General features: G+C 46.7%; 1 protein-coding gene across 7 annotated transcripts in view; it reads right to left on the bottom strand.

The window, feature by feature from the left end:
* Window positions 1-25,669, bottom strand: part of nav3 (neuron navigator 3) — a 105,350-nt gene extending 79,681 nt beyond the window's left edge. For 6 of the 7 annotated variants that reach the window (XM_064939291.1, XM_064939292.1, XM_064939293.1 and 3 more), the window contains exons 1-3: window positions 24,007-25,669; window positions 19,830-19,945; window positions 6,556-6,664 (exon numbers count right to left, since the gene is read on the bottom strand). In XM_064939291.1, the coding sequence (XP_064795363.1) occupies window positions 6,556-6,664; window positions 19,830-19,945; window positions 24,007-25,046 (1,265 nt within the window). In that variant the 5' untranslated portion in view covers window positions 25,047-25,669. The remainder of the gene's footprint in view (window positions 1-6,555; window positions 6,665-19,829; window positions 19,946-24,006) is intronic. The other variant, XM_064939297.1, reaches the window with a different exon arrangement.
* Between the last annotated feature and the right edge of the window lie 553 nt (window positions 25,670-26,222).

Raw genomic sequence — 26,222 nt, 5'->3', positions numbered from 1 at the left:
TGTATCTAACAAGAGCCAAAGTAAAGATGCTGAGAGAAGCATAACAACAAGATGGATTGTGATGATCATTAGGGACAGATGACATCCATCTTAAACCACTGTCTAACACTGAGACTGATCCATCTCTAACTACTGTCTAACACTGAGACTGATCCATCTCTAACTACTGTCTAACACTGAGACTGATCCATCTTAAACCACTGTCTAACACTGAGACTGATCCATCTCTAACCACTGTCTAACACTGAGACTGATCCATCTCTAACCACTGTCTAACACTGAGACTGATCCATCTCTAACCACTGTCTAACACTGAGACTGATCCATCTCTAACCACTGTCTAACACTGAGACTGATCCATCTCTAACCACTGTCTAACACTGAGACTGATCCATCTCTAACTACTGTCTAACACTGAGACTGATCCATCTCTAACCACTGTCTAACACTGAGACTGATCCATCTCTAACCACTGTCTAACACTGAGACTGATCCATCTCTAACCACTGTCTAACACTGAGACTGATCCATCTCTAACCACTGTCTAACACTGAGACTGATCCATCTCTAACTACTGTCTAACACTGAGACTGATCCATCTCTAACCACTGTCTAACACTGAGACTGATCCATCTCTAACCACTGTCTAACACTGAGACTGATCCATCTCTAACCACTAACCACTGATCCATCTTAAACCACTGTCTGAGACTGATCCATCTCTAACCACTGTCTAACACTGAGACTGATCCATCTCTAACCACTGTCTAACACTGAGACTGATCCATCTCTAACCACTGTCTAACACTGAGACTGATCCATCTCTAACCACTGTCTAACACTGAGACTGATCCATCTCTAACCACTGTCTAACACTGAGACTGATCCATCTCTAACCACTGACTGAGATTGATGGATCAGTCTCACCCACTCAAATATGAACACACACACACACACACACACACACACACACACACACACACACACACACACACACACACACACACACACACACACACACACACACACACACACACACACACACACACACACACACACACACACACACACGTGTGTAACGTTACAGCAGTGTGTCTCTATGGAACAATATGTTTCTGCAGTATGTGGACAGAGAGAGAGATAGGGGGAAGTAATGTGTGTGTGTGTGTGTTTGGAGGAGAGAGGAGAGCTGTGACTGTAGCGTTCCAGACCTGGTTGCCAGATCCTGATCAAGTATCCATCAGGTTTCCCCCATAGTGTTTTAGATAACCTGCTGTGGCGTGCCACTGAGCAGGTGTGTTTGATTATTCCTGTGCCAGTGCTGTGTGCAGACAGGCAGGCAGGGTGTGGAAGCCCCATTGTCAGAATGTCACCACTGCCCCCTATGGCACATGTTGGTACCGCAGCTCCAATAATGTAGTCTGAAGCGATTCTCTAAAGCCCTGTTTACACTTGGAGCTAACATGGGTCATGTGACCTGATCTTATCCACATCCTGATTGTGCACACATTTTCAGAAATTTGTCGACACATGGTATTAAAATGTCTCTCTTATCTGTCCATTGTCTATGCATTGTGATAAGATTTCCTGGTGGCTCCTTGTAGGCAAATTATTTTACAGCTATTCTTTCAAAATAATATGTATTTATTTATTTTATGACACATATTGACGGCATTAGCCAATGGTGCCAGCTGTCAAGGAATTTAGGATCAGGATGATTTACATGGCTTCACTGTCCTGATCCATCTACTCTACAATAAGACACACTGCATGTCTGACTACTTCCTGAAGTGATCTATATCAGTGTCTAGGTGGAGTCTGACTACTTCCTGAAGTGATCTATATCAGTGTCTAGGTGGGGTCTGACTACTTCCTGAAGTGATCTATATCAGTGTCTAGGTGGGGTCTGACTACTTCCTGAAGTGATCTATATCAGTGTCTAGGTGGGGTCTGACTACCTCCTGAAGTGATCTATATCAGTGTCTAGATGGGGTCTGACTACTTCCTGAAGTGAGCTATATCAGTGTCTAGGTGGGGTCTGACTACTTCCTGAAGTGATCTATATCAGTGTCTAGGTGGGGTCTGACTACTTCCTGAAGTGAGCTATATCAGTGTCTAGGTGGAGAGGCTGGTGGGGGATGGGGGCCCAGGGCATGAGTCAGTCCACATACAGTAGTAGGTGACAGATCCCTCACAATTCCATGTATCTAACATACACACACACACACACACACACACACACACACACACACACACACACACACACACACACACACACACACACACACACACACACACACACACACACACACACACACACACACACACACACACACACACACACACACTCTCTCTCTCTCTCTCTCTCTCCTGTCTCCTGGTACCCTGCGGCCTCCAGGAAGGTGGAAGACTGATATGGTGTCATCACGGAGGCTAACCCACAGTATGGGAGCGGCCCTCTTCCTCTCCAAACCCGGAAATCAATAGTCAGGATGAAACGGGGTGGAAACAGCACAGGAAGAATGGGGGAGGGGTCACAACCTTGATGTGTGTATCCACATTTACAGAGAATATTGTTTTCCCATCGTTGACCTGGAGTGCACTGGTTAAGGTAATATGAAGGCCAGTAGAGTAATGATCCTGCCTGTCTGGAGTATGTACTGCATGGACATGGATGGGAGAGCTTCATTCAATAGGTCTGCGTTGGGCTGCCGCTGGTTGAAATGCATGGGGGTGTTGAGGTAGAGCTGTATGTGCGGTGGGCGCCCAGGTTGACAGGTGTTACAGATCAATTGGTTTCACCACTGATGGCGTGAAGGAAATGAGTTTAGCCTGTGCAAGTCTACGTCCCAAATGGCACCCTATTCCCTACAGTGTGCACAGGGCTCTGGTCAAAGTAGTGCACTACAGGGAACAGGGTGTCATTTGAGACACCGCCTAAGCCTGCATCTGTGAGAAATCACATGCTCTCCTCAGCACGGTGTATCTGCCCAGCAGATATCCAAACATCGTATCGCTGTGAATAACTGACTCTGCCTATAACGCTGTAAACACCAATTAAACAAACTAGACCGGGTAAAGCTAGTGCATTTAAAATGTCATCCGAGGAGTCAGAATCCCATGGGACTAATACACAGCCACAGTGGAAAGGGATTTTTGGGGGCAATTGTTCTTTTCTTGCAATACGGGGAATTGCCCTTGAAGAGCACAGCGTCTTTTCATATGCGGAAAACATATTTCTCTTCAAATGCCAATCAATACTATTTCTTTCATTCCGTCTGGGTGTAGGTTGGACAGAGCATCAAACATGGGCTTTGATCGATACAGATTATCTGTGGTGGTGTGGCAACGTCTGGGTCTTGGAGGAGTGTGGAGGGTTTCTGTGAGGAATGTTAGTGTTGTGGTGGATGGCGCTCTGTTTCAAGCAGAGTTCAATTACAAAGCGGGTGGGGGGCCATGGGGCTGGGATTCACACGTTAGAATCAGCCATAGAGAACAACCAGTACATGAGTTATAAACTACCACACAGATAGGTCCTTTAAATGGGTTATAACAGAGAAACTATCACACAGAGAGGTCCTTTTAAACAGGTTATAACAGAGAAACTATCACACAGAGAGGTCCTTTAAACAGGTTATAACAGAGAAACTATCACACAGAGAGGTCCTTTAAATGGGTTATAACAGAGAAACTATCACACAGAGAGGTCCTTTACATGGGTTATAACAGAGAAACTATCACACAGAGAGGTCCTTTAAACGGGTTATAACAGAGAAACTACCACACAGAGAGGTCCTTTAAACGGGTTATAACAGAGAAACCACCACACAGAGAGGTCCTTTAAACAGGTTATAACAGAGAAACTATCACACAGAGAGGTCCTTTACATGGGTTATAACAGAGAAACTATCACACAGAGAGGTCCTTTACATTTCCATGCAGAGAGGTCCTTTAAATGGGTTATAACAGAGAAACTATCACACAGAGAGGTCTTTTAAACAGGTTATAACAGAGAAACTACCACACAGAGAGGTCCTTTAAATGGGTTATAACAGAGAAACTACCACACAGAGAGGTCCTTTACATGGGTTATAACAGAGAAACTATCACACAGAGAGGTCCTTTAAATGGGTTATAACAGAGAAACCACCACACAGAGAGGTCCTTTACATGGGTTATAACAGAGAAACCACCACACAGAGAGGTCCTTTACATGGGTTATAACAGAGAAACCACCACACAGAGAGGTCCTTTACATGGGTTATAACAGAGAAACCACATTTCCATAGAGGTCCTTTAAACGGGTTATAACAGAGAAACTATCACACAGAGAGGTCTTTTAAACAGGTTATAACAGAGAAACTACCACACAGAGAGGTCCTTTACATGGGTTATAACAGAGAAACTACCACACAGAGAGGTCCTTTACATTTCCATGCAGAGAGGTCCTTTACATGGGTTATAACAGAGAAACCACCACACAGAGTGGTCCTTTACATGGGTTATAACAGAGAAATCACCACACAGAGTGGTCCTTTACATGGGTTATAACAGAGAAACTATCACACAGAGAGGTCCTTTACATGGGTTATAACAGAGAAACTACCACACAGAGAGGTCTTTTAAACAGGTTATAACAGAGAAACACCACACAGAGAGGTCTTTTAAATGGGTTATAACAGAGAAACACCACACAGAGAGGTCCTTTACATGGGTTATAACAGAGAAACTATCACACAGAGAGGACCTTTACATTTCCATGCAGAGAGGTCCTTTACATCAGATTGATGACAAACACAGCCTCTCTATCAGCTGGACCAGATGGTCATGAAGTACGCATGGAAATGAAGCTCCAGTCAGAAAAGAAAAAAGAAATCCCTCATATAAATAACGATCACACACTGTGGGCCGGTTCTTCATGCAGCAGTGATTCATTACAATGGAGGTGAAAAACCTTCGCCCTGATTACCTCTTCACGGCAATTTCTGTGTGTGAAAGACCTTTTAATGACTTGCCCATTCTCTAGTTACGAGCCCCATTGGAATTCCTGTCTGATACCCTCACTCTATTTACACTCATATATACTGTAGCAGACAGACTGACAGATGGGCAGACAGGCGGGCAGACAGGTGGGCAGGCAGACAGACAGGCGGGCAGACAAACAGGCGGACAGACAGACGGGCAGACAGGCAGGCAGACAGGGAGGCGAGCAGACAGGTTTCTACATGGCTGATGTTGAGGATTTGATAACATGTTCCATGCTGGGTGTCCTCTCCTCATTCCATCTCTAAGTGTCTCAATGGAATAACAGCAGTGGCCCCTGGGGGTCTAACTGGAGTCAATGTGCTAGAGAGTCAATGTGCTAGAGAGTCAATGTGCTAGAGAGTCAATGTGTTAGAGAAACAATGTGCTAGAGAGTCAACAGAGTCAATGTGCTAGAGAGTCAATGTGCTAGAGAAACAATGTGCTAGAGAAACAATGTGCTAGAGAAACAATGTGCTAGAGAGTCAATGTGCTAGAGAGTCAATGTGCTAGAGAGTCAATGTGCTAGAGAAACAATGTGCTCGAGAAACAATGTGCTCGAGAAACAATGTGCTAGAGAAACAATGTGCTAGAGAGTCAATGTAGTAGAGAAACAATGTGCTAGAGAGTCAATGTGCTAGAGAGTCAATGTGCTAGAGAAACAATGTGCTAGAGAGTCAATGTGCTAGAGAGTCAATGTGCTAGAGAGTCAATGTGCTAGAGAGTCAATGTGCTAGAGAAACAATGGTGCTTTATTGATCAGTAGCGCCGCGCTCCTTTCTAGTGGCGGTGAGGGAACACACGCCGCCATCTGTCACAGCTGTTCCGCCGCCTTGTCACCATTTTCCCCACAAATGGGTCAGAAATATCAGAATAATAATAATTGGAGAAGAGAAGAGTTACAGCCCAGAGCCATGACAAAAACCCATGATCATTGTTATGACTCGCCGGAGATCAGCCAAGACATTCCTTTAATGCCAACAGGCTGCTGTTGTGACGGACCAGACATGATAGGTTGTGGATTTCTGTCCCCCTCAAACACCATCAAAGTGTGCCAGTAGCGTGTAAGTACTTGATTAGAATATCTAGGAAATATCAAGATAGGGTAATTGGGGGAAAATCATAAAGAGCTTTGAGACTTCTGAAATACGGTATCTGTCCTTTATATTCTGATCAAATCAGAATGTTTCATCTTAAAATAGAATGCCAGACAGTTTAAAACCCTGAAAACATCAGGAATCCTAAATAATAACTGACCAGTGTTTTAGTTGAGGACCTGATATAATTATAATCATATCAACTTTAGATTGAGGAACTGCGGAGAATGAAAGACATGTAGTTGTACGAGGTCAACTATTTCAATTCCAGTCAATTCAGAGAGTAAACCAAATCCAATTCCAATTCAACATTGTTGCAATTGAAAGCATTGAAAATAATTGGAATTTCAGTGTACTTCCTGAATTGTCTTGAATTGAAATAGAATTGACCCCAACCCTGAGCCCCACGGTGGACGTTCCCGAGCCCCCTGCTCACCTGTGACTGATCTGCGTCCCCCGCAGACTGGACATGGTCTCCTCCAGGTTCTGCCGTAGGTCAGCAATGTTCTTCACTGTCCGCATGCGTCTCGTCTCGGGGTCTTCCCCTGTAATGCACAGAGAAGGGGTTTATGAGAGATGTTGGGCTCTGTGGTAAAGTTTCCCTTAAGTACAGATCTAGGATCAGCTTCCTCTGTCCCGATTCTAACCTTAACCATTAGTGGGGGGAAAAGCAAAACTGACCAAACATCAGCATCTAGGGGCAACTTCATGTTACACCAGATGTGGGCTCCTGTAACATTCTATTTCCTCAAGACGCATCATACATCAGCATCACCAACATCACCATGACAACGCACTCTGACGGGTAGCATGGGTACGCATTCCAAGATGCTGTGCCGACAGTTTGAACCCATCTCAGCTGTCAGGGTGGAATTGTCAACGAAACATGTTTTTAGTGGAAAAAGGACATTTCTGCAGTCCTGCCATTTTCAACGCGAACATAGAAACCCGCTGCCATGACACTGCATTCTCCATCTGTAAGCTACAACATATATTTTGCCTCAACAGCTAAATCTCAGATAGTCTTTCAATCTTAGTCAGTCCCATCGAAATGCATTTCATCTCAGTCCAGGACCTTTCCCTTGATTCCAGTTCAGCTCCGACTGTAACAACTTCATGTTTTATATACTATAGTTATATACAAGACTAATTCACAGTGAAGTGCCTGTTGCAGTACATTGAGCCCATTCTACTGAAGTATATAAAACCCATTCTACTGCAGTATATTAAATCCCTTCTACTGCAGTATATTAAACACATTCTACTGCAGTATATTAAACACATTCTACCTTTTGTACTTACAAGTCAGCTGGGGCCACTACTTTTACATATGGGTGGTCCCAGCGGGAAACCCACGACGCTTGGCGTTCTACTGCAGTATATTAAACATTCTACTGCATTATTAAACACATTCTACTGAAGTATATTAAATCCCTTCTACTGCAGTATATTAAACACATTCTACTGAAGTATATTCAACACATTCTACTGAAGTATATTAAACACATTCTACTGAAGTATATTAAACACATTCTACTGCAGTATATTAAACACATTCTACTGAAGTACATTAAACCCATTATATTTAAACCCATTCTATTGCAGTACATTAAACCCATTATTACATTAAGCCCATTCTATTGCAGTACATTAAGCCCATTCTATTGCAGTACATTAAACTCATTGTATTGCAGTATCGAAAGTCCATTCTACTGCATTATATTGCAATACATTAAGCCCATTCTAAAGGGGAGCTACTAACAAGCAGTAGAGTGCTACAGTACTTGTGGGTTGCGTTCCAAATGGCACCCTATTCCCTACATAGTGCACTAGTTTTGACCAGAGCCCTATAGGCCATGTTCAAAAGTAATGCAGTGTGCAGGGAAAAGGGTGCCATTTGTATTTTACCCGTGGCAGTGTCTTCCCACAAACACAGTCGTAGACACAACAGCTGTAGGAAGACACTACAGTGCAATAGTCCAAGGGCAAGGCCCCACATATCTGCCTGCCTCGTCCAATTAGGCCTGGCTATGCTCCAGCCATCCTCGCCTCTGTCAGCGGACACCATGGGCTGGTAATTAACATGAGTTGTGGGAGACCCAAAATGGATGCCAGTCACAGCAGTTTCCAGTTTCAAGGCACAACAAAAAAAGAACCCGTCTCCTCAAAGGAGCGTTGCAGAATGAGTCGGCACACGCGTCTAATGAGGGAACAACAGAATGTGTCAGCGGTGCTGATAAACTTTATGCTTTTTCTACTTCACATTGGAATGAACCACTCCAACACTGGGCCAAATGTGGTGAATGTGTGTGGGTTCTTAAATGGCTTGTCATGTTCCTTTGTTGAACTATAGTTTTCATTCACTGAACAGTCAACCAGCGCTTAACATTTAGAGAACGAATATACTCCACACAAGTTGAATATTAAGTTATTGTCTGGTGCATCACCCCAACATACAACGCAGAGTGAATGCTTTCATTGTGTTATACAGTACATACATAGCGAGTACAGAGTCCATCAAACTCTGTCAGCAACCTTCAAAGCTGACCTGATTTTGGAAGAGCTGGTGAGAGACACCTCTAAACTGTGTTCACGCATCACTGCTTCTGTCAAGAGGACTGATACAGCTTACGCACACGCGCACACACACACACACACACACACACACACACTCCGAGAGTGTCTCAGGGGGAGCTGGGATAGGCAAAAAACACATTTCCATTTCCCCCATACATATCAATACACACTGGTACATGTGTGAAACAGGACAAATATAATCACCCATCTAATTACTTATTATACACACACTCACACATAGCTATGTCTTACTATACCCCTAACCCTAAACCTAACCCTAACCTGAACCCTAAACCTTATCATAGCACCTAAACCTAACTCTAATTTGAACCCTAACCCCAAACCTCACCCCTGAGCCTAAAATAGCATTTTACAAGTGAGGACTGGAAAAATGTCCCCACTTCTCTGATTTTTGTTGATGTACTATTCTTGTGAGGAAACCTGGTACTCACAGGTACAGTAAAATGTGTCCACACACACAATTTTGGACTATTTTACCCTGACCCCATAGACGTGAGTCCGGTTCAGAATCAGTCCTTTCAGGGAGGCTGTTAAGATCAGAGGTGGGACCAAGCCCAGGCAGCATCCGTTAACCCCGAGCCACGGGGGTGGCCAATCAATGCCTCCCTATGCCGTCTACGGTTTCAGACTTAAAAGGGAACACAAAAGAGCTGGACAGTATAATGGACTCAATAGGACATTGAATGGCTTTAGAGCCCTTTAATTTGACTGTTGTGTGTCTCACTGTCAGCTGAAAGAGAGAGAGAGAGAGAGAGAGAGAGAGAGAGAGAGAGAGAGAGAGAGAGAGAGAGAGAGAGAGAGAGAGAGAGAGAGAGAGAGAGAGAGAGAGAGAGAGAGAGAGAGAGAGAGAGAGAGAGAGAGAGAGAGAGAGAGAGAGAGAGAGAGAGAGAGAGAGAGAGAGTCAGAGAGAGAGAGAGAGAGAGAGCGAGAGTCAGAGAGAGAGAGAGAGAGAGAGAGAGAGAGAGAGAGAGAGAGAGAGAGCAGAGAGAGAGAGAGAGAGAGAGAGAGAGAGAGAGAGCAGAGAGAAAGAGCAGAGAGAGAAGCAGAAAGAGAAAGAGAGAGAGAGCAGAGAGAGAGAGAGCAGAAAGAGCGAGAGAGAGAGCAGAGAGAGAGAGCAGAAAGAGCGAGAGAGAGAGAAGAGAGAGAGGGAGCAGAAAGAGCGAGAGAGGAGAGGGAGCAGAAAGAGCGAGAGAGGAGAGAGCAGAAAGAGAGAGAGAGAGAGAGAGCAGAAAGAAGAGAGAGAGAGAGAGCGAGAGAGAGAGAGAGAAAGAGAGAGAGAGAGAGAACAGAAAGAGAAGAGAGAGAGAGAGAGAGAGAGAGGAGCAGAAAGAGCAAGAGAGAGAGCGAGAGCAGAAAGAGAAGAGAGAGAGAGAGAGCAGAAAGAGAGAGAGAGAGAGAGCAGAAGAGAAAGAGAGAGAGAGAGAGAGAGAGCAGAAAGTGCGAGAGAGAGAGAGAGAGAGAGAGAGCAGAAAGAGAAAGAGAGAGGGAGAGGGAGAAAGAGAGAGAGAGAGAGAGAGCAGCAGAAAGAGAAAAAGAGAGAGAGAGAGCGAGAAAGAGAGAGCGAGAGAGAGCGAGAGAGAGGAAAGTGCGAGAGAGAGAGCAGAGAGAGAGAGAGAAGTGAGGAGGAATGCTCATATCATGTATGTGTGGGTGGGGTGTGGCAAGTTGGTCTGAGAGACAGTCTCAAAACTGCAATAAATCTTCAAAACCTTCCCCTACCTCCATCCCTCTCTCTATTCGTCTCCTCGCTTCACTCTATCCTCGCCGACAAAGATCCAATCACAGTCCAATTATTAAGGGACACAAACAGGGTTGGCCCTGGGGGGATCAGGGCTGGACACAGTGTGCATCCCAGCTGGCCCCCTATTGCCTATAGTGGTTTATGGGCCCTGGTTAAAAGTAGTGCACTACATAGGGAACTAAATAGGGAATAGGGTGCTATTTAGGATGCAGAGGCTCTCAGTGAGTTAGCCGCGGGGAGAGATTCATAGAGTGGTAATGGAGTGGAGCATTCACCTAAAGCAGAGTGCTGCTTACACCATCACTCACTATTGTCACTCATGACCATCACTCATTACCATCACTCACTACCATCACTCACTACCACCACTCACTATTATCACTCACTATCATCACTCACTATTATCACTCACTATTATCACTCACTACCATCACTCACTACCATCACTCACTATTATCACTCACTATTATCACTCACTATTATCACTCACTATTATCACTCACTACTATCACTCACTATTGTCACTCACTACCATCACTCACTACCATCACTCACTATTATCACTCACTACCATCACTCACTATTATCACTCACTACCATCACTCACTGTTATCACTCACTACCATCACTCCCTATTATCACACACTACCATCACTCACTATTATCAATCACTACCATCACTCACTATTATCACTCACTACCATCACTCACTATTATCACTCACTATTATCACTCACTACCATCACTCACTATTATCACTCACTATTATCACTCACTACCATCACTCACTACCATCACTCACTGTTATCATTCACTACCATCACTCACTATTATCACTCATTACCATCACTCACTATTATCACTCACACCCTTCACTCACTACCATCACTTCCTATTATCACTCACTACCATCACTCCATATTATCACTCACTACCATCACTCACTATTATCAATCACTACCATCACTCACTATGATCACTCACTACAATCAACCACTACTATCACTCACTATTATCACTCACTATTATCACTCATGGCCATCACTCACGGCCATCACTCACTACCATCACTCACTACCATCACTCACTATTATCAATCACTACCATCACTCACTACCATCACTCACTATTATCACTCACTACCATCACTCACTATTATCACTCACTACCATCACTCACTACCATCACTCACTATTATCACTCACTATTATCACTCATGGCCATCACTCATGGCCATCACTCACCACCAATCACATCACGGCCATCACCACCACCATCACTCACTGCCACTCACCACCACCCACCTCTATCACTCACCACCACCATCACTCACTACCATCACTCACCACCACCATCACTACCTCCATCACTCAACACCACCCACCCACCATCACTCACCACCACCCACTACCATCACTCACCACCTCCCACCACCATCACTCAACACAACCCACCACCATCACTCACAACCACCACCACCATCACTCAATCCCATCACTCACCCCCATCACCATCACTCACCACTACCACTCCCCATAGGCACAACCAACAGGTAATATGTACCATTCATTTTATACTCACAGGCGGTCAGATTAGATTTTTGGGAGCGAAAGGTAATACTATTGACGTTGAAATAAGTGTGAAGTATGTAAACATTAATATGTCAAATTAATCATTTGGTATTTGTCGCAAATAAAACTGTTAACAAAAATGTATACTATTGATTCCGTTATTAAACCACATTGTAAAAAAGGAAATAGGTGTTAAGAGATTATGAGGAAAGGTTTAGGTCTTAGATTCCTCCCGCACCGTGTTCACTGGAAATCTAGAGATCAATGACATTATTTGCATCTAAATGATATGAATGTTTGAGTAACAAAAGCCGTGAACCTCATTCTAGACTGTTTATGACGGGGAATATTGCTGCAAGCACCACATCACAACGTCGTACCGGGCAGGTGATCTCAGCCTCAGTCAGATGCATTGCTATTCAAGTCCCTGTGGAGCACAACAATCATGCTACGATGCAGCGGCAGCACCGCAAGCCACAGGTTGACCCACACAAATATGAACACACACACACACACACACACACACGCACGCACGCACGCACCAGCGCACACACAAAAACACACACGCACACACACACACGCACGCATGCACACACAAAAACACACACACACACACACACACACACACACACACACACACACACACACACACACACACACACAGCACACACACAAAAACACACAAACACCACCTCAGGCCACAGGTTCAGCAGCACCTAGTATCACTCTCCCTCTCTTCAATAATGCATGTTCTCTTTAGCTCGAGGCCCGCACCTCTCCTGGAGAGAGTGAATACCACTCCCTGCTCCACACATCCTAATGAGTCCAGCTAACACCGTGTCTCACAAAACACACCAGGGGCTTGGCAAGACTTGCTCGCATGCACCAAACTCTGAATACGCCTTCGTGCAGAGAATGTCAACTCAAATCATTCAAACCCATTTCTATTGTCACCCACAATCCTCTCTGTGTTAGATAGCATGTGTCAACTCTCTGCAGCTTGCTGCAGCCACACGCCTGAGAGGAAGGAAAAGCTGGATCCAGAGTGTTCTGACTTCCCCCAGCTACAACCTGTGCTGCTGAGTTCTGTCCTAACAGGCCGTACAGCACTGAGCTGCTTGTTAAACCACATCCAATACATCGTTCCCTGAGGCAAAACCCTGAGCTGCCATACTGTACTATACTGCAGCTGGGCAGGCTGGGCACTTTTACTGACAACTTTGTGTGGGAATGGGCTTTATGAGGTACTGTAACTATCTGGATAGATCACACAGACAGGGATAGTATGGATGGATCACTGTCACTGTTGTATTCACAGGCAGGGAGGGAGCGCGTTCGCTGCAGCTGGCAGCAGCACTAGTACCTTTTCAAGAACGGGAGAATTTGGGGCTGGGCTTGTTCAGTGCATTACGAGCTATTACTACTACAGTGATAACACAATGAGTATTTATGTTACTGCTATTACTACTACAATAATACCACAATGAGTATTTATGTTACTGCTATTACTACTACAATAATACCACAATGAGTATTTCTGTTACTGCTATTACTACTACAATAATACCACAATGAGTATTTCTGTTACTGCTATTACTACTACAATAATACAATAATGAGTATTTATGTTACTGCTATTACTACTACAATAATACCACAATGAGTATTTATGTAACTGCTATTACAACTACAATAATACCATAATGAGTATTTATGTTACTGCTATTACTACTACAATAATACCACAATGAGTATTTCTGTTACTGCTATTACTACTACAATAATAAAACAATGAGTATTTCTGTTACTGCTATTACTACTACAATAATAAAACAATGAGTATTTCTGTTACTGCTATTACTACTACAATAATAAAACAATGAGTATTTCTGTTACTGCTATTACTACTACAATAATAAAACAATGAGTATTTCTGTTACTGCTATTACTACTACAATAATAAAACAATGAGTATTTCTGTTACTGCTATTACTACTACAATAATAAAACAATGAGTATTTCTGTTACTGCTATTACTACTACAGTGATACCACAATGAGTATTTATGTTGCTACTTTTACTACTACAGTGATAGCACAGTTAGTGTTTATGTTACTGCTATTACTACCAGTGTTTCTACTATTACTAAAATGATTATTTCTGTTAGCGCTACTAATAACACAACCACTACCACACAGCAACTATGACTACCTTTACCTGACACTACTACCCAAGCTTCAGTCTACTACCACACAGTAACTATGACTACCTTTACCTGACACTACTACCCAAGCTTCAGTCTACTATCACACAGTAACTATGACTACCTTTACCTGACACTACTACCCAAGCTTCAGTCCACTACCACACAGTAACTATGACTACCTTTACCTGACACTACTACCCAAGCTTCAGTCCACTACCACACAGTAACTATGACTACCTTTACCTGACACTACTACCCAAGCTTCAGTCTACTATCACACAGTAACTAGTACCTTTACCTACACTACTACAAGCTTAGTCTACTATCACACAGTAACTATGACTACCTTTACCTGACACTACTACCCAAGCTTCAGTCTACTACCACACAGTAACTATGACAAACCTGACACTACTACCCAAGCTTCAGTCTACTACCACACAGTAACTATGACTACCTTTACCTGACACTACTACCCAAGCTTCAGTCTACTACCACACAGTAACTATGACTACCTTTACCTGACACTACTACCCAAGCTTCAACTACCACACAGTAACTATGACTACCTTTACCTGACACTACTACCCAAGCTTCAGTCTACTACCACACAGTAACTATGACTACCTTTACCTGATACTACTACCCAAGCTTCAGTCTACTACCACACAGTAACTATGATGACCTTTACCTGACACTACTACCCAAGCTTCAGTCTACTACCACACAGTAACTATGACTACCTTTACCTGACACTACTACCCAAGCTTCAGTCTACTACCACACAGTAACTATGACTACCTTTACCTGACACTACTACCCAAGCTTCAGTCTACTACCACACAGTAACTATGACTACCTTTACCTGACACTACTACCCAAGCTTCAGTCTACTATCACACAGTAACTATGACTACCTTTACCTGACACTACTACCCAAGCTTCAGTCTACTACCACACAGTAACTATGACGACCTTTACCTGACACTACTACCCAAGCTTCAGTCTACTACCACACAGTAACTATGACCTTTACCTGACACTACTACCTAAGCTTCAGTCTACTACAGTAACTATGACACAGTAACTATGACTACCTTTACCTGACATTACTACCCAAGCTTCAGTCCACTACCACACAGTAACTATGACTACCTTTACCTGACACTACTACCCAAGCTTCAGTCTACTACCACACAGTAACTATGACTACCTTTACCTGACACTACTACCCAAGCTTCAGTCTACTACCACACAGTAACTATGACTACCTTTACCTGACACTAGTCAGCAGCACTACCAGAACAGCAGCTCCACATCCAGCTGTACATACAACCATACAGATGGAGACCTGTGTACGCCCCTGGCTATGGTGTGTGATGCCTACGTTGTAGCTGTGTGTGTGACTCACAGCGTATGTGTGGTTTACAGAGTGTGTGACTAAGGGTGAGTGACTAAGGGTGTGTGTGTGGGTGTGTGTTTCGGTGTAAGTGTGTGGGTGTGTGTATTACGGCGAGAGAGTGTGACTATGCGTGTGTGTGTGTGTGTGTGTGTGTGTGTGTGACTTACAATGTGGGTGTGTGTGCAGCACCTGCTCCAGGTCACCTAGCATGGTGAGGATCACCTCCTTGTCCAGCTGAGCCGTGCCCTCGCGGGCGCCCCCCTCCGCCTCCTCCTCCGCCCAGTACCCCCTCTCCCTGCCACCCTGGTCCCCGACCCTGGTGCCCGCCACTGACACCACCTCGTCGTCCGAACGCCCACTGCTGCCCTCTTCATCCGTACCCTCCTCCCTGGGCTTCCCCAGCTGCCCACGTAGCGTCTCCCGAGGCGGTTGCTGTTGCCCGCCCAGCGATGCCCGCCCGACCGCCGTGCACCTCCATGGCACAGGGATGAGGGAGTGCTCCGACTGGGAGAGAACTTTGGTCAGGGAGAGGGACAGGGAGCGCGCCCTGGTGCCCCTCACACCTATGCCATCCCTGGCTGGCTCCTTCCTGGGGCTGCCCCTCGCGCTGGGGATGATGACAAGGATGAAGAGGATTTGGAAGGCGTGGGCGGGTCATCCAGCTCGAAGGAGTACACCCGCTGCTCGCCCTCGCTCAGCAGGGTCAGGTTGGTCAGAGAGCGCTGCTTGCGGAGGTTCAGATTGTCTGGGAGGGGTTGGGGGGTCGGCGAGGGGGCTTCCACCCTGGTACACAGAGAACTCGGCGCCTCTCTTCATCTTCACCTCCTTGCTCTCGTTCACTCTCTCTGTTCGTCAGTGGGTCTGTGCTGGTCCACCTGTTTGGCTCTGTTCCCGCTCACATTCTGGCAGTGGTGGCTGGTGAGCCGGAGGAGGGGAGAGGAGAAGAAGGTGGCGAGAGAGGTGAAGACGCCTCTATCTGTGGGGGGGGGGCTTAGGTGGCCCCGTGTCCAGCGCTCACCGAGGGTCCAGGCTTCATCCAGATGGAAGGAGTGAGGGATGGAGGGATGGAGAGCATGTTGCAGACGCCTGGATGAAGAACTCCCCCCTCACACACAGCAGAGTCCAGAGGCATCCTCCAGACATTGCATTCCCATGGTCACACAGCTAATAACTGGTGCCACAGACACACACCAACACAAAAAACAGACACTGCTTTACCTCCCCCTCCTCTTCTCTCTCTCTCCTCCACCTCAAAACAGCAAGAAGCGGTGAGGGGTGTGGATGAATGCGATTTTACATCTCTCTCTTTCTCACGCAATCTCTCTCTCTCCTCCGCTCTATTCTACTGTCTCTGCTTCTCTCTCTCTGCTTCTCTCTCTCTGCTTCTCCCTCTCTTTATCTTTCTCTATTAAGAGCAGAGGGGAGCATTTCATTCCTCTTTCCCTCTCTGCGCTCCTGTTAATTACCAGCTCAGCAGAGCCTTTGCTTCTCTCCCTCTCTCCTCTCCTCACACCAGAGAATGGAGCCAGCACTCAATCTCTCCGCTCTGTTCATTTTAGCATTCAGCCTGCAATTCTATCTTTCCTCTCCCTCTGCCGCTCTCTCTCTTACTCTCTGCCTCATCTGTTTCTCCCTCCTCTCTCTTCTCTCTCTGTCTCTCTTTTTCTCTTGTCTCACTGGTTTCCCTTTCCTCTGCTGCAGTAGTGGCAGCCTCTGCTGTGGCTACTGCCGACCATCAAAGCACGTGTCTTCAGTCTCCACGTCTGCCCACTTCAGTTCAGGAAACGCCTCACCACAAGTCGCAGGGTACTTGGGGAGTATGTGTGTGAGCGAAAGAGAGTCAAAGGATGAAAAAATGCATGTTCAACACTGCTGCCTCTCCTCCTCCTCTTCTCTCCTCCTCCTCCTCCTCTCCCTCTTCCCTCCTCCTCCCCCTCCTCTTCTCCTCCCCCTTCCTTCCTTCCCTCTTCTCCCTTCTCCCTTTGCTTCCTTCCCTTCTCCCTCTTCTCCTCCCCTCTTCCTTCCCTTCTCCTCTCCTCCTCCCCTTCGCCCTCTTATCCTCCCCTTCTCCAACTTATCCTCCCCCTCTTCTACTTTTCCTCCCCCTCTTCTCCTCCCCCTCTCCTCCTCTCCCTCTCTGCTTTCCCTGATAAAAACCAGAGTGACTGGGAGTTGTTTGGACAGCACACCTGCGAGTTGCGGCTCCCTGATAGCAGTGCTGCGCTGATGCACAGGCTAATTAAACGCTATAGGGTTAATGAGGTAAAGAGTAAAGCCCCGGCTCTCCTCTCGCCAAGACTGCAGACTGTCTGTCAACAGCTTCAACACTTCCTCTAGTATTAATAACCTCAACAGTACAGACACACACACCATAGACAAACAACAGCCTCCATGTGACCACACATGGTATAAGCTCGTGATGCAGAGAAACTCATGGTAGCAGTTGCCCTGAGCAACCATATCCAAGGTGACATTAACTGCCATGGACAGAGATGGCATTTACAGTTGTAGGATCGTAACTTGACCAGTTTCTCCCCAGACATTTTTGTAGGGGTTGATACATTTTTAGTTAGGGCAAATCAAGTCTGACATTTTAAAATGTGTGCCAAGAGTGTGCAAAGCTGTCATCAAGGCAAAAGGTGGCTACTTTGAAGAATCTCAAATATAAAATATATTTAGATTTGTTTAACACTTTTTGGGGTTACAACATTATTCCATATTTCATAGTTTTGATGTCTTCACTATTTTTCTAATTAAAGAAAAACCCTGGTATGAGAAGGCGTGTCCAAACTTTTGACTGGTACTGTAGGCCTACCTCTACATTGACGCTACACTGATCTTCTGTGAAATGACTGTACGTTGCTCTGTCCGTTAAACCACCAAAATGTAAATTAAATGTAAACTCAGTGCTGCAGGAAATGTAGCCCGACGATGATGACCCATAAGTGGTTTTTTGAAAGACTTCCTTCACTATAGAGGCTACCGCAGACTCACATTCCAGGCAACGAGCAGTTCAGGAGACAAAACTAAGAAAAAAAACAGTTTCCCCTAGGTACAGATCTAGGATCTGCTTTCCCTCCCCAAATCCTAACCTTATGAATAGTGAGGGAAAAACAAAACTGACCCAAGATCAGCGTCTGGAAGCAACACAATTGTCCTGATACAGAAGTGAACCACCATGGTTCCTCAGATTATCATCTACATACGTTCATAAAAAAACACAAAAAAACAGCAAAATCAGACTTTCTGAGTAGAACGCAACTGCAAACATTTTCATACATGAACAAATCAAAGCAGAAAGTTCAATGGAGTCTCGCTGACCGCGGCGCTCATTGTGCCGTGACCACAGTGTGTATATTACAGGTTTGGCGATGTAAAAACACAACATTCCAGACATGGTACTTCGGCTGTGGCTTTGTCAAGGCACACATTTAGAGGACTAAAGTAGCACTATGTCGGGACCGTTCCCTTTGTAGACAATTTGGGGAGTCATTTGTTTTGTGACAGAACAATCTGTTGTTTTCCCATACCCATAGAGCAAACCAGTTGATAGTAGAGCAAGGCCTAAGACGTGCAGTGTGTTTAGTTAACATGCAGACCCACTAGGCAGGAATACATAGCAATAGATGTACTATGACCTGGCAGATACCTGACCTGCAACACCAAAGCTACGTAATAACACGGCATCATTTCCAAAGGACATCATCCACATTACATTTCCATTGCATTGAAATTCTATCGGTCTCTGTGTAAATGCCAACGTGAGCTGCAGCCCAGCCCACCACCCAGATAATACAGATTCTATCTCTGTCTCCTGCAGCCTCAGGCCACTGTCTATCCGGATGAGCCGCCACGTCCCCACAGCTAGAACAAGACGCCGGGCGCCGGGGCGTAACCGATGGCCACGGCGTAAACAAAGGGCCACAGATGCCTCCAGTGTCCGCCAGTCGTTCCTGACCTTTTCCCTTTGCTGTATGAGGCGGGGATCAAGGGACCCCCATGCTACCTCAAACACAAACATGCACACACACGCATTCACCGGGAAACACACACACACACACACACACACACACACACACACACACACACACACACACACACACACACACACACACACACACACACACACACACACACACACACACACACACACACACACACACACACACACGTGTCAGCGAGTGTTGCCTACCTGAGATTTCTTCCAGGCACTGCTTGGCAGTCTTGCTGTAGACCAGGTCTCCCTTGGTGGGGCTGAGGCAGTGGTCTGTGGGGGCCACCGTGGTACAGTCGTTCTCGGAGTACGTCCTGGGAGAAACAAACGAAGCCATGGTTATTCAGGAGACACATTGCATAGAGCGTTTGTTTTCATGTGGTAAAAAAACGGGACCCGGACTGAAATGCTTCTATTCGTGCTTTTTCGTATTTTCAACAGATGAAGATGAATATCTCAGGAGGATCTCTTGGATGAAGCCATGGTGGCTCAGTCGGTAGAGCATGGCGCTTGCAACGCCAAGCGTCGTGGGTTCGATTCCCGCTGGGGCCACCCATATGTAAAAGTAGTGGCCCCAGCCGACTTGTAAGTCGCTTTGGACAAAAGCGTCTGCTAAATGGGATATATTATTATATATTATATTATTATATATTAAGTGAGGTTTTGTGGGTGAAGGGAAGTTTGTCTCTCTATCTGTGTGTGTGTGCATGCATGAACCTGCCTATGTGCAGCCAAAATCCACTTACTGGCATGCATTCCCTGTCTCCCTATAGCCCCTGGTCAAAAGTAGGGCACTCAAAAGGGAATAGGGTGCCATTTGGTAGGCAGCCTGTGTTTGTTCCCTTGCCTTGGGCAGAGATGTGAGAAACACAGCCAGACGTCCTGACGGCTGCTAGATAACTCTCCCTCACCGACACACCCCCAATAAAGCCTTTCCCCAGCCACCTGCACCGCCACAGATAAACTGGCAGCCACAGAATGCTGCATCAGCCAATGAGCTGAGCACTGTGAAACCTCGGCTTCTAACATCCGCCCTACAAACTACTTCTAGCTACATAGAATTTCACAGAGAGAGACATTCAGAAATATGGCAGCAATTTGACAGCCTGCAAAAAATGTCGGATGGGGTAAATTAAATGTTTACTGGGGGAGGGTATATATTCTGACTACTCAGTTTAGGAATGTTTGTTATAAAGATGTACAACAAGAATCTCAAATCAGTCTAAAAATACCCTGAGAAATGTACTGAGAACAAAACAAAGCACAGCACAGCCAATCATAAGTGAGAATCTCAGGTCCAATCAGGTCAGAGAGAGGACGCACATACAATGTTAACGTCACACAGCAGTGCCTTACAATCACCTCCCCGGCTGCTGTCAAAGGCGGAGGCAGGGGGACTGTAATCAACGAAACACAAACTGCAGCTAACTGCTGCTGCCTCTGCTCTTCTCAGCCTATGGCCCGGCTGCTCTGCTGTGGCACAGGAGAGGGAAGAAACCTAATTGGCCCTGAAATGACAGTAAATTGCGGCGCAGCGGGAGGCCCTAAGTGCGAGGCCGCTGACAGTTCCTCCTCTGTCAGGCAGGTCGGCGGGGGCACACCTCCCTCCGGGAGAGAGTGAGAGAAACAAAGGAAAGGGGGGAGGGAGGGAGACATGGGATACGATAGCCAGGATTGGACAAGCGAAGGGGAGAGGTAGGCAGGAGTGGGAGTGATCAGGTAGAACTGAGCATGTCAACCTGTTGGCTGCTGAGCCACAGAAGACCACGTGCTTTTCATTTTGGTTGATTGCATCCTGGTTAAGTAGCTGAGCCGCTCATGATTAGGACCTGACATGAATACAAAGTAGGAAAGCGATATGAAGAAAATCACTTTTTCATGGCATGACATTACAGTGTATGTTGTGTGTTGCTTGTCTCCCATTTAATTTAGATGGAGAACAGGTTGGAGAACAACAGCCGTCACCTGCATCTGCCTATGAATGATAATCAGGGATGCCTGTTAATGGCAAGGCGGCGAGGTGCATTGGACGGATTAAGACGAATTCTCAATGGTGAGTCAGCGAGCAGCAGAGTGCATTGTGTGCCAAGGTTGAACCCTTTTTGGAAATTATAGAGAAAGAAAAGAGAGGGAAAAGTTACTCGGAAGCCGATTATGGCTCGTTAATAGGACCCCATCCAGTCGACAGATTGAAAGGTGGGAAATTATCTTTGATGGGCGGCATCCGTCTGGAATCAAGGCTTCCACCTCTCTCCAGACACTCTAATAATAGGGGTTATTTGGGGCGCCATGGGATGCAGAGATTCAATTGGTTGTACGCACATCAAGATGGAGTGTGACTGGATGGGCCAGCCCTCGTGTGTCTGTGTGTGACTGTAGGGCACCACATGCAGTCCCGTGGGCACAATGACAGAATGCGGGATGCGGATGAAGGAGTGGAAGTATGGAGGGATGGAGGAGGGCCTCTATTCTCTGTCTCCCCATGAAACCTGTTCTAGATGGATCACGATGAGAGATCAGTCAAGACGCAGCCTGCGTCCCTAATAGCTCCCTATTTCCTATATAGTGCACTACCTTAGAGCAGAGACCTGTGGGCCTCGGTCAAAAACAGGCCTCTGGTCAAAAGTAATGCACAAGACAGGGATACAATTGGGATCAGATGCATTTGATAAGACGAGTAAAGTTAAAAGGCTGGAAATTCATCTTGGAGTATAACTGTCACTGTAGAAGAGGACATTTTAGACAAACATGCCCAATAATTCCCCCTCAATTCCACTAACAACGAGTCTCTAAACTGTCCAAATAAATCATTTTTTTGTATTGTTCTCAACAAAGTTGAACTCCTTCGCAGAAATCAGGTGGCAAACAAGGGACATTTGCTGCATATAAACACCCAAATGATGGACGGTTCAGCTGAACTACGTCAGGTGGAACAGAGGGCCTTGAGGTAATGCTGCAGGCATAGACATCAGGACATGGAGGTAGTGAGGTTAGTTTGGACTGTCATTCTAACAACCTGCTGAGGTGAGATCGGACTGTCATTCTAACAACCTGCTGAGGTTAGTTTGGACTGTCATTCTAACAACCTGCTGAGGTTAGTTTGGACTGTCATTCTAACAACCTGCTGAGGTTAGTTTGGACTGTCATTCTAACAACCTGCTGAGGTTAGTTTGGACTGTCATTCTAACAACCTGCTGAGGTTAGTTTGGACTGTCATTCTAACAACCTGCTGAGGTTAGTTTGGACTGTCATTCTAACAACCTGCTGAGGTGAGATCGGACTGTCATTCTAACAACCTGCTGAGGTGAGATCGGACTGTCATTCTAACAACCTGCTGAGGTTCGTTTGGACTGTCATTCTAACAACCTGCTGAGGTTAGTTTGGACTGTCATTCTAACAACCTGCTGAGGTTAGATTGGACTGTCATTCTAACAACCTGCTGAGGTTAGTTTGGACTGTCATTCTAACAACCTGCTGAGGTTAGCTGAGGTTGGACTGTCATTCTAACAACCTGCTGAGGTTAGTTTGGACTGTCATTCTAACAACCTGCTGAGGTTAGTTTGGACTGTCATTCTAACAACCTGCTGAGGTTCGTTTGGACTGTCATTCTAACAACCTGCTGAGGTTAGTTTGGACTGTCATTCTAACAACCTGCTGAGGTGAGATTGGACTGTCATTCTAACAACCTGCTGAGGTTAGTTTGGACTGTCATTCTAACAACCTGCTGAGGTTAGTTTGGACTGTCATTCTAACAACCTGCTGAGGCTAGTTTGGACTGTCATTCTAACAACCTGCTGAGGTTAGTTTGGACTGTCATTCTAACAACCTGCTGAGGTTAGTTTGGACTGTCATTCTAACAACCTGCTGAGGCTAGTTTGGACTGTCATTCTAACAACCTGCTGAGGTTAGTTTGGAGAGCTGAGGGGAAGGCTGTGCCTGAGGGGAAGGCTGTGCACCAGAGCAGAGCTGAGGGGAAGGCTGTGCACCAGAGCTGAGGGAAGGCTGTGCACAGAGCTGAGGGGAAGCTGAGGGGAAGGCTGTGCACCAGAGCTCATTTGGGTAATGAGGGGAAGGCTGTGATTTGATTGTGATTTATTTTTCTTTGTATTTTAAGTGAGCATCCTACAAAGCCTGTCTGTTAACAGTCTTGAAGACAAAGGCTGTCAGATGAGGATTCTTGGCTTGGTGGGATTACTCCCCCAGGTTACTCGTGGTATGGTGTAACTAGCTAATATAAAAACACTTCATAGCTTATGAACATACCAATCATTAGAGAGACCTTCGCCAGACCACTGCATTATACCCCAGCCCCATTGTCACACAAAACAATCGCATGCACATACACAGACACAGACACAGACACAGACAGTCTCACCTATACATGAAGGGGGCGACGGTGGCTGTGTTGGGGTGGTTGTGCTGCTGCTGCTGGGGGAGCTGCACCGCTCCGTTCCCCCCCATGGCCCCGGGGGGCTGGGACAGGGCAGAGGTGCTGGTGGAAGACACCATGTTGCTCCGCCGGCCCTCCAGGCCCCCCAGTGAGCGCTGCTGCATGTAGTAGCCCCCCTGGCCCCCTTTAACCACCTTGGCCTTGTCCCCTTCCCTGCCCCCTCCACTACCACCCTGGGTGGCCTGGGTCTGGGCTTGACCGCCGGCCGGCTTCCCCGTAGCCGAGGGGGCCTTGAGCCCAGGCTTGGGGATTCCACTGGAGGCAGGGGGGATGGCGCTGTCCTTCTTGCCCGCTGAAGGCTTGCCTCCCTTGGGGATGAGGCTGGCGATCTTAGAGGTCTTCTTGGATGGATCCACCATGGGTTCCCGTTGTTCGTCTTTGGGAGGGGTGCTGGCCTTGCCTCCTTTGCCCCTGCTCTTATCCTCCTTGTCTTTGGGCTGGGGCAGGGACTTATTGCTGCCGCCACTGGAGGGCGACGCGCCCTTCACACAGCCCTTATTGGCTGCTGCCAGGGAGGGGGGCGAGGCAGTCTTGGCCAGCTGCTTGGTGCTGTTGCTGCTGCTAGTACACATTGACGACATTGGCTCCGTTATGCTTAGCCCTTCCTCACCGTACTCCGACATGTCATCCTCCTCCTGCAAGGCCATCTCAGCCACCGACGGTGAAGTCCGCGAGGCCGAGCGAGGGTTGATCATCCGGAACTTGTCCAGCATGGATCTCTGGGAGGCGCCAGCGACAGAGCCCGACTTGGGCGCCTCAGTCATGGGGGGCCGTAGACGGTCGGAGGCGGGGGGTGGAGTAGGCGAGGGAGAGGGCGAGGTGGAGACCGAGAGCATGGAGGAGGTGGCACTGTGCTTCATGTTCATGGACTTGCTGCGCCAGGACTTGCCGGCGGTGGGGGAGGGGATGGCAGAGGCCAGCTGCTGCCCGCTGAGGCTGGTGGGCACTTGGGCACCTCCGTTCATGCTGCCAGGCAGAGGGATGCTCTTCGCCGATTCTGCAAAGGAGACAAATAAACAGACACACAGTTACATCAACCGTCTCAGGAACACAACTGGATCAATACATGCACATATGGTCTCATATAGTGAGAGAACCATTTGGATTGAAAATTAAATGGCAGGTACTTTCTATGTAGAGCCAAATATTCACCATCATTGAGTCATCTACAGCAGGGGTGTCAAACTCATTACATGGAGGTCCTAGTGCCTGCAGATGTACATTTTGTACATTCATTGAATCCCTAGACCACCAGGTGTGGGGAGTTCCTTACTAATGAGTGACCTTAATTCCTCAATCAAATACAAAGGAGGAGGGAAAACCCACAGACACTCGGCCCTCCGTGAAATGAGTCTGACACCTGTGATCTACAGCCTCTGGCACTTTGACAGAAGAACCATCATTGCAGTAAAAACACTCTCAAAAGTAGCACTCTATGATATAAAAGGACATAGGTTCTTCCCCAACGACAGGTATGACCAGAGTAGTCCATCACATGGGAGCTTTCCATTGGCGTCACACTGGTGTCTCAAAGATGTTGTTGAACCCGGCCCAGGATCCACTACACTGTCACATTCACGCTTCTATTACATGAGCACAAGCAGAGAGAAGAAGAGAGGGAGAGAGAAGGAGAGAGGGGGAGAGAAGGAGAGAGGGTGAGAAAAGGAGAGAGGGTGAGAGAGGGGGAGAGAAGGAGAGAGAGGGAGGGGGAGAGAGGGGGAGAGAGGGGGAGAGGGAGAGGGGGAGAGAAGGAGAGAGGGGAGAGAAGGAGAGAGGGGGAGAGAAGGGGAGAGGGGGAGAGAAGGAGAGAGGGGGAGAGAAGGAGAGAAGGAGAGAGAAGGAGAGAGAAGGAGAGAGGGGTAGAGAGAAGGAGAGAGAAGGAGAGAGGGGGAAGAAGGAGAGAGGGAGAGAGAAGGAGAGAGGGGGGAGAGAAGGAGAGAGAGAAAAGGAGAGAGGGGAGAGAGGGGGAGAGAAGGAGAGAGGGGGAGGGAGAGAGGGGGAGAGAGGGGGAGAGAGGAGAGAGGGGGAGAGAAGAGAAGGAGAGAGGGTGAGAGAAGGAGAGAGGGGAGAGAAGGAGAGAGGGGGAGAGAAGGAGAGAGAAGGAGAGAGGGGTAGAGAGAAGGAGAGAGGGATAGAGAGAA

The sequence above is a fragment of the Oncorhynchus masou genome, chromosome 27 (genome assembly GCF_036934945.1).
Source record: "Oncorhynchus masou masou isolate Uvic2021 chromosome 27, UVic_Omas_1.1, whole genome shotgun sequence".
Taxonomy (NCBI): Eukaryota; Metazoa; Chordata; class Actinopteri; order Salmoniformes; family Salmonidae; genus Oncorhynchus; species Oncorhynchus masou.
Note: the sequence above shows the minus strand (reverse complement) of the source record. Positions and strands in the feature narration are given on the sequence as shown.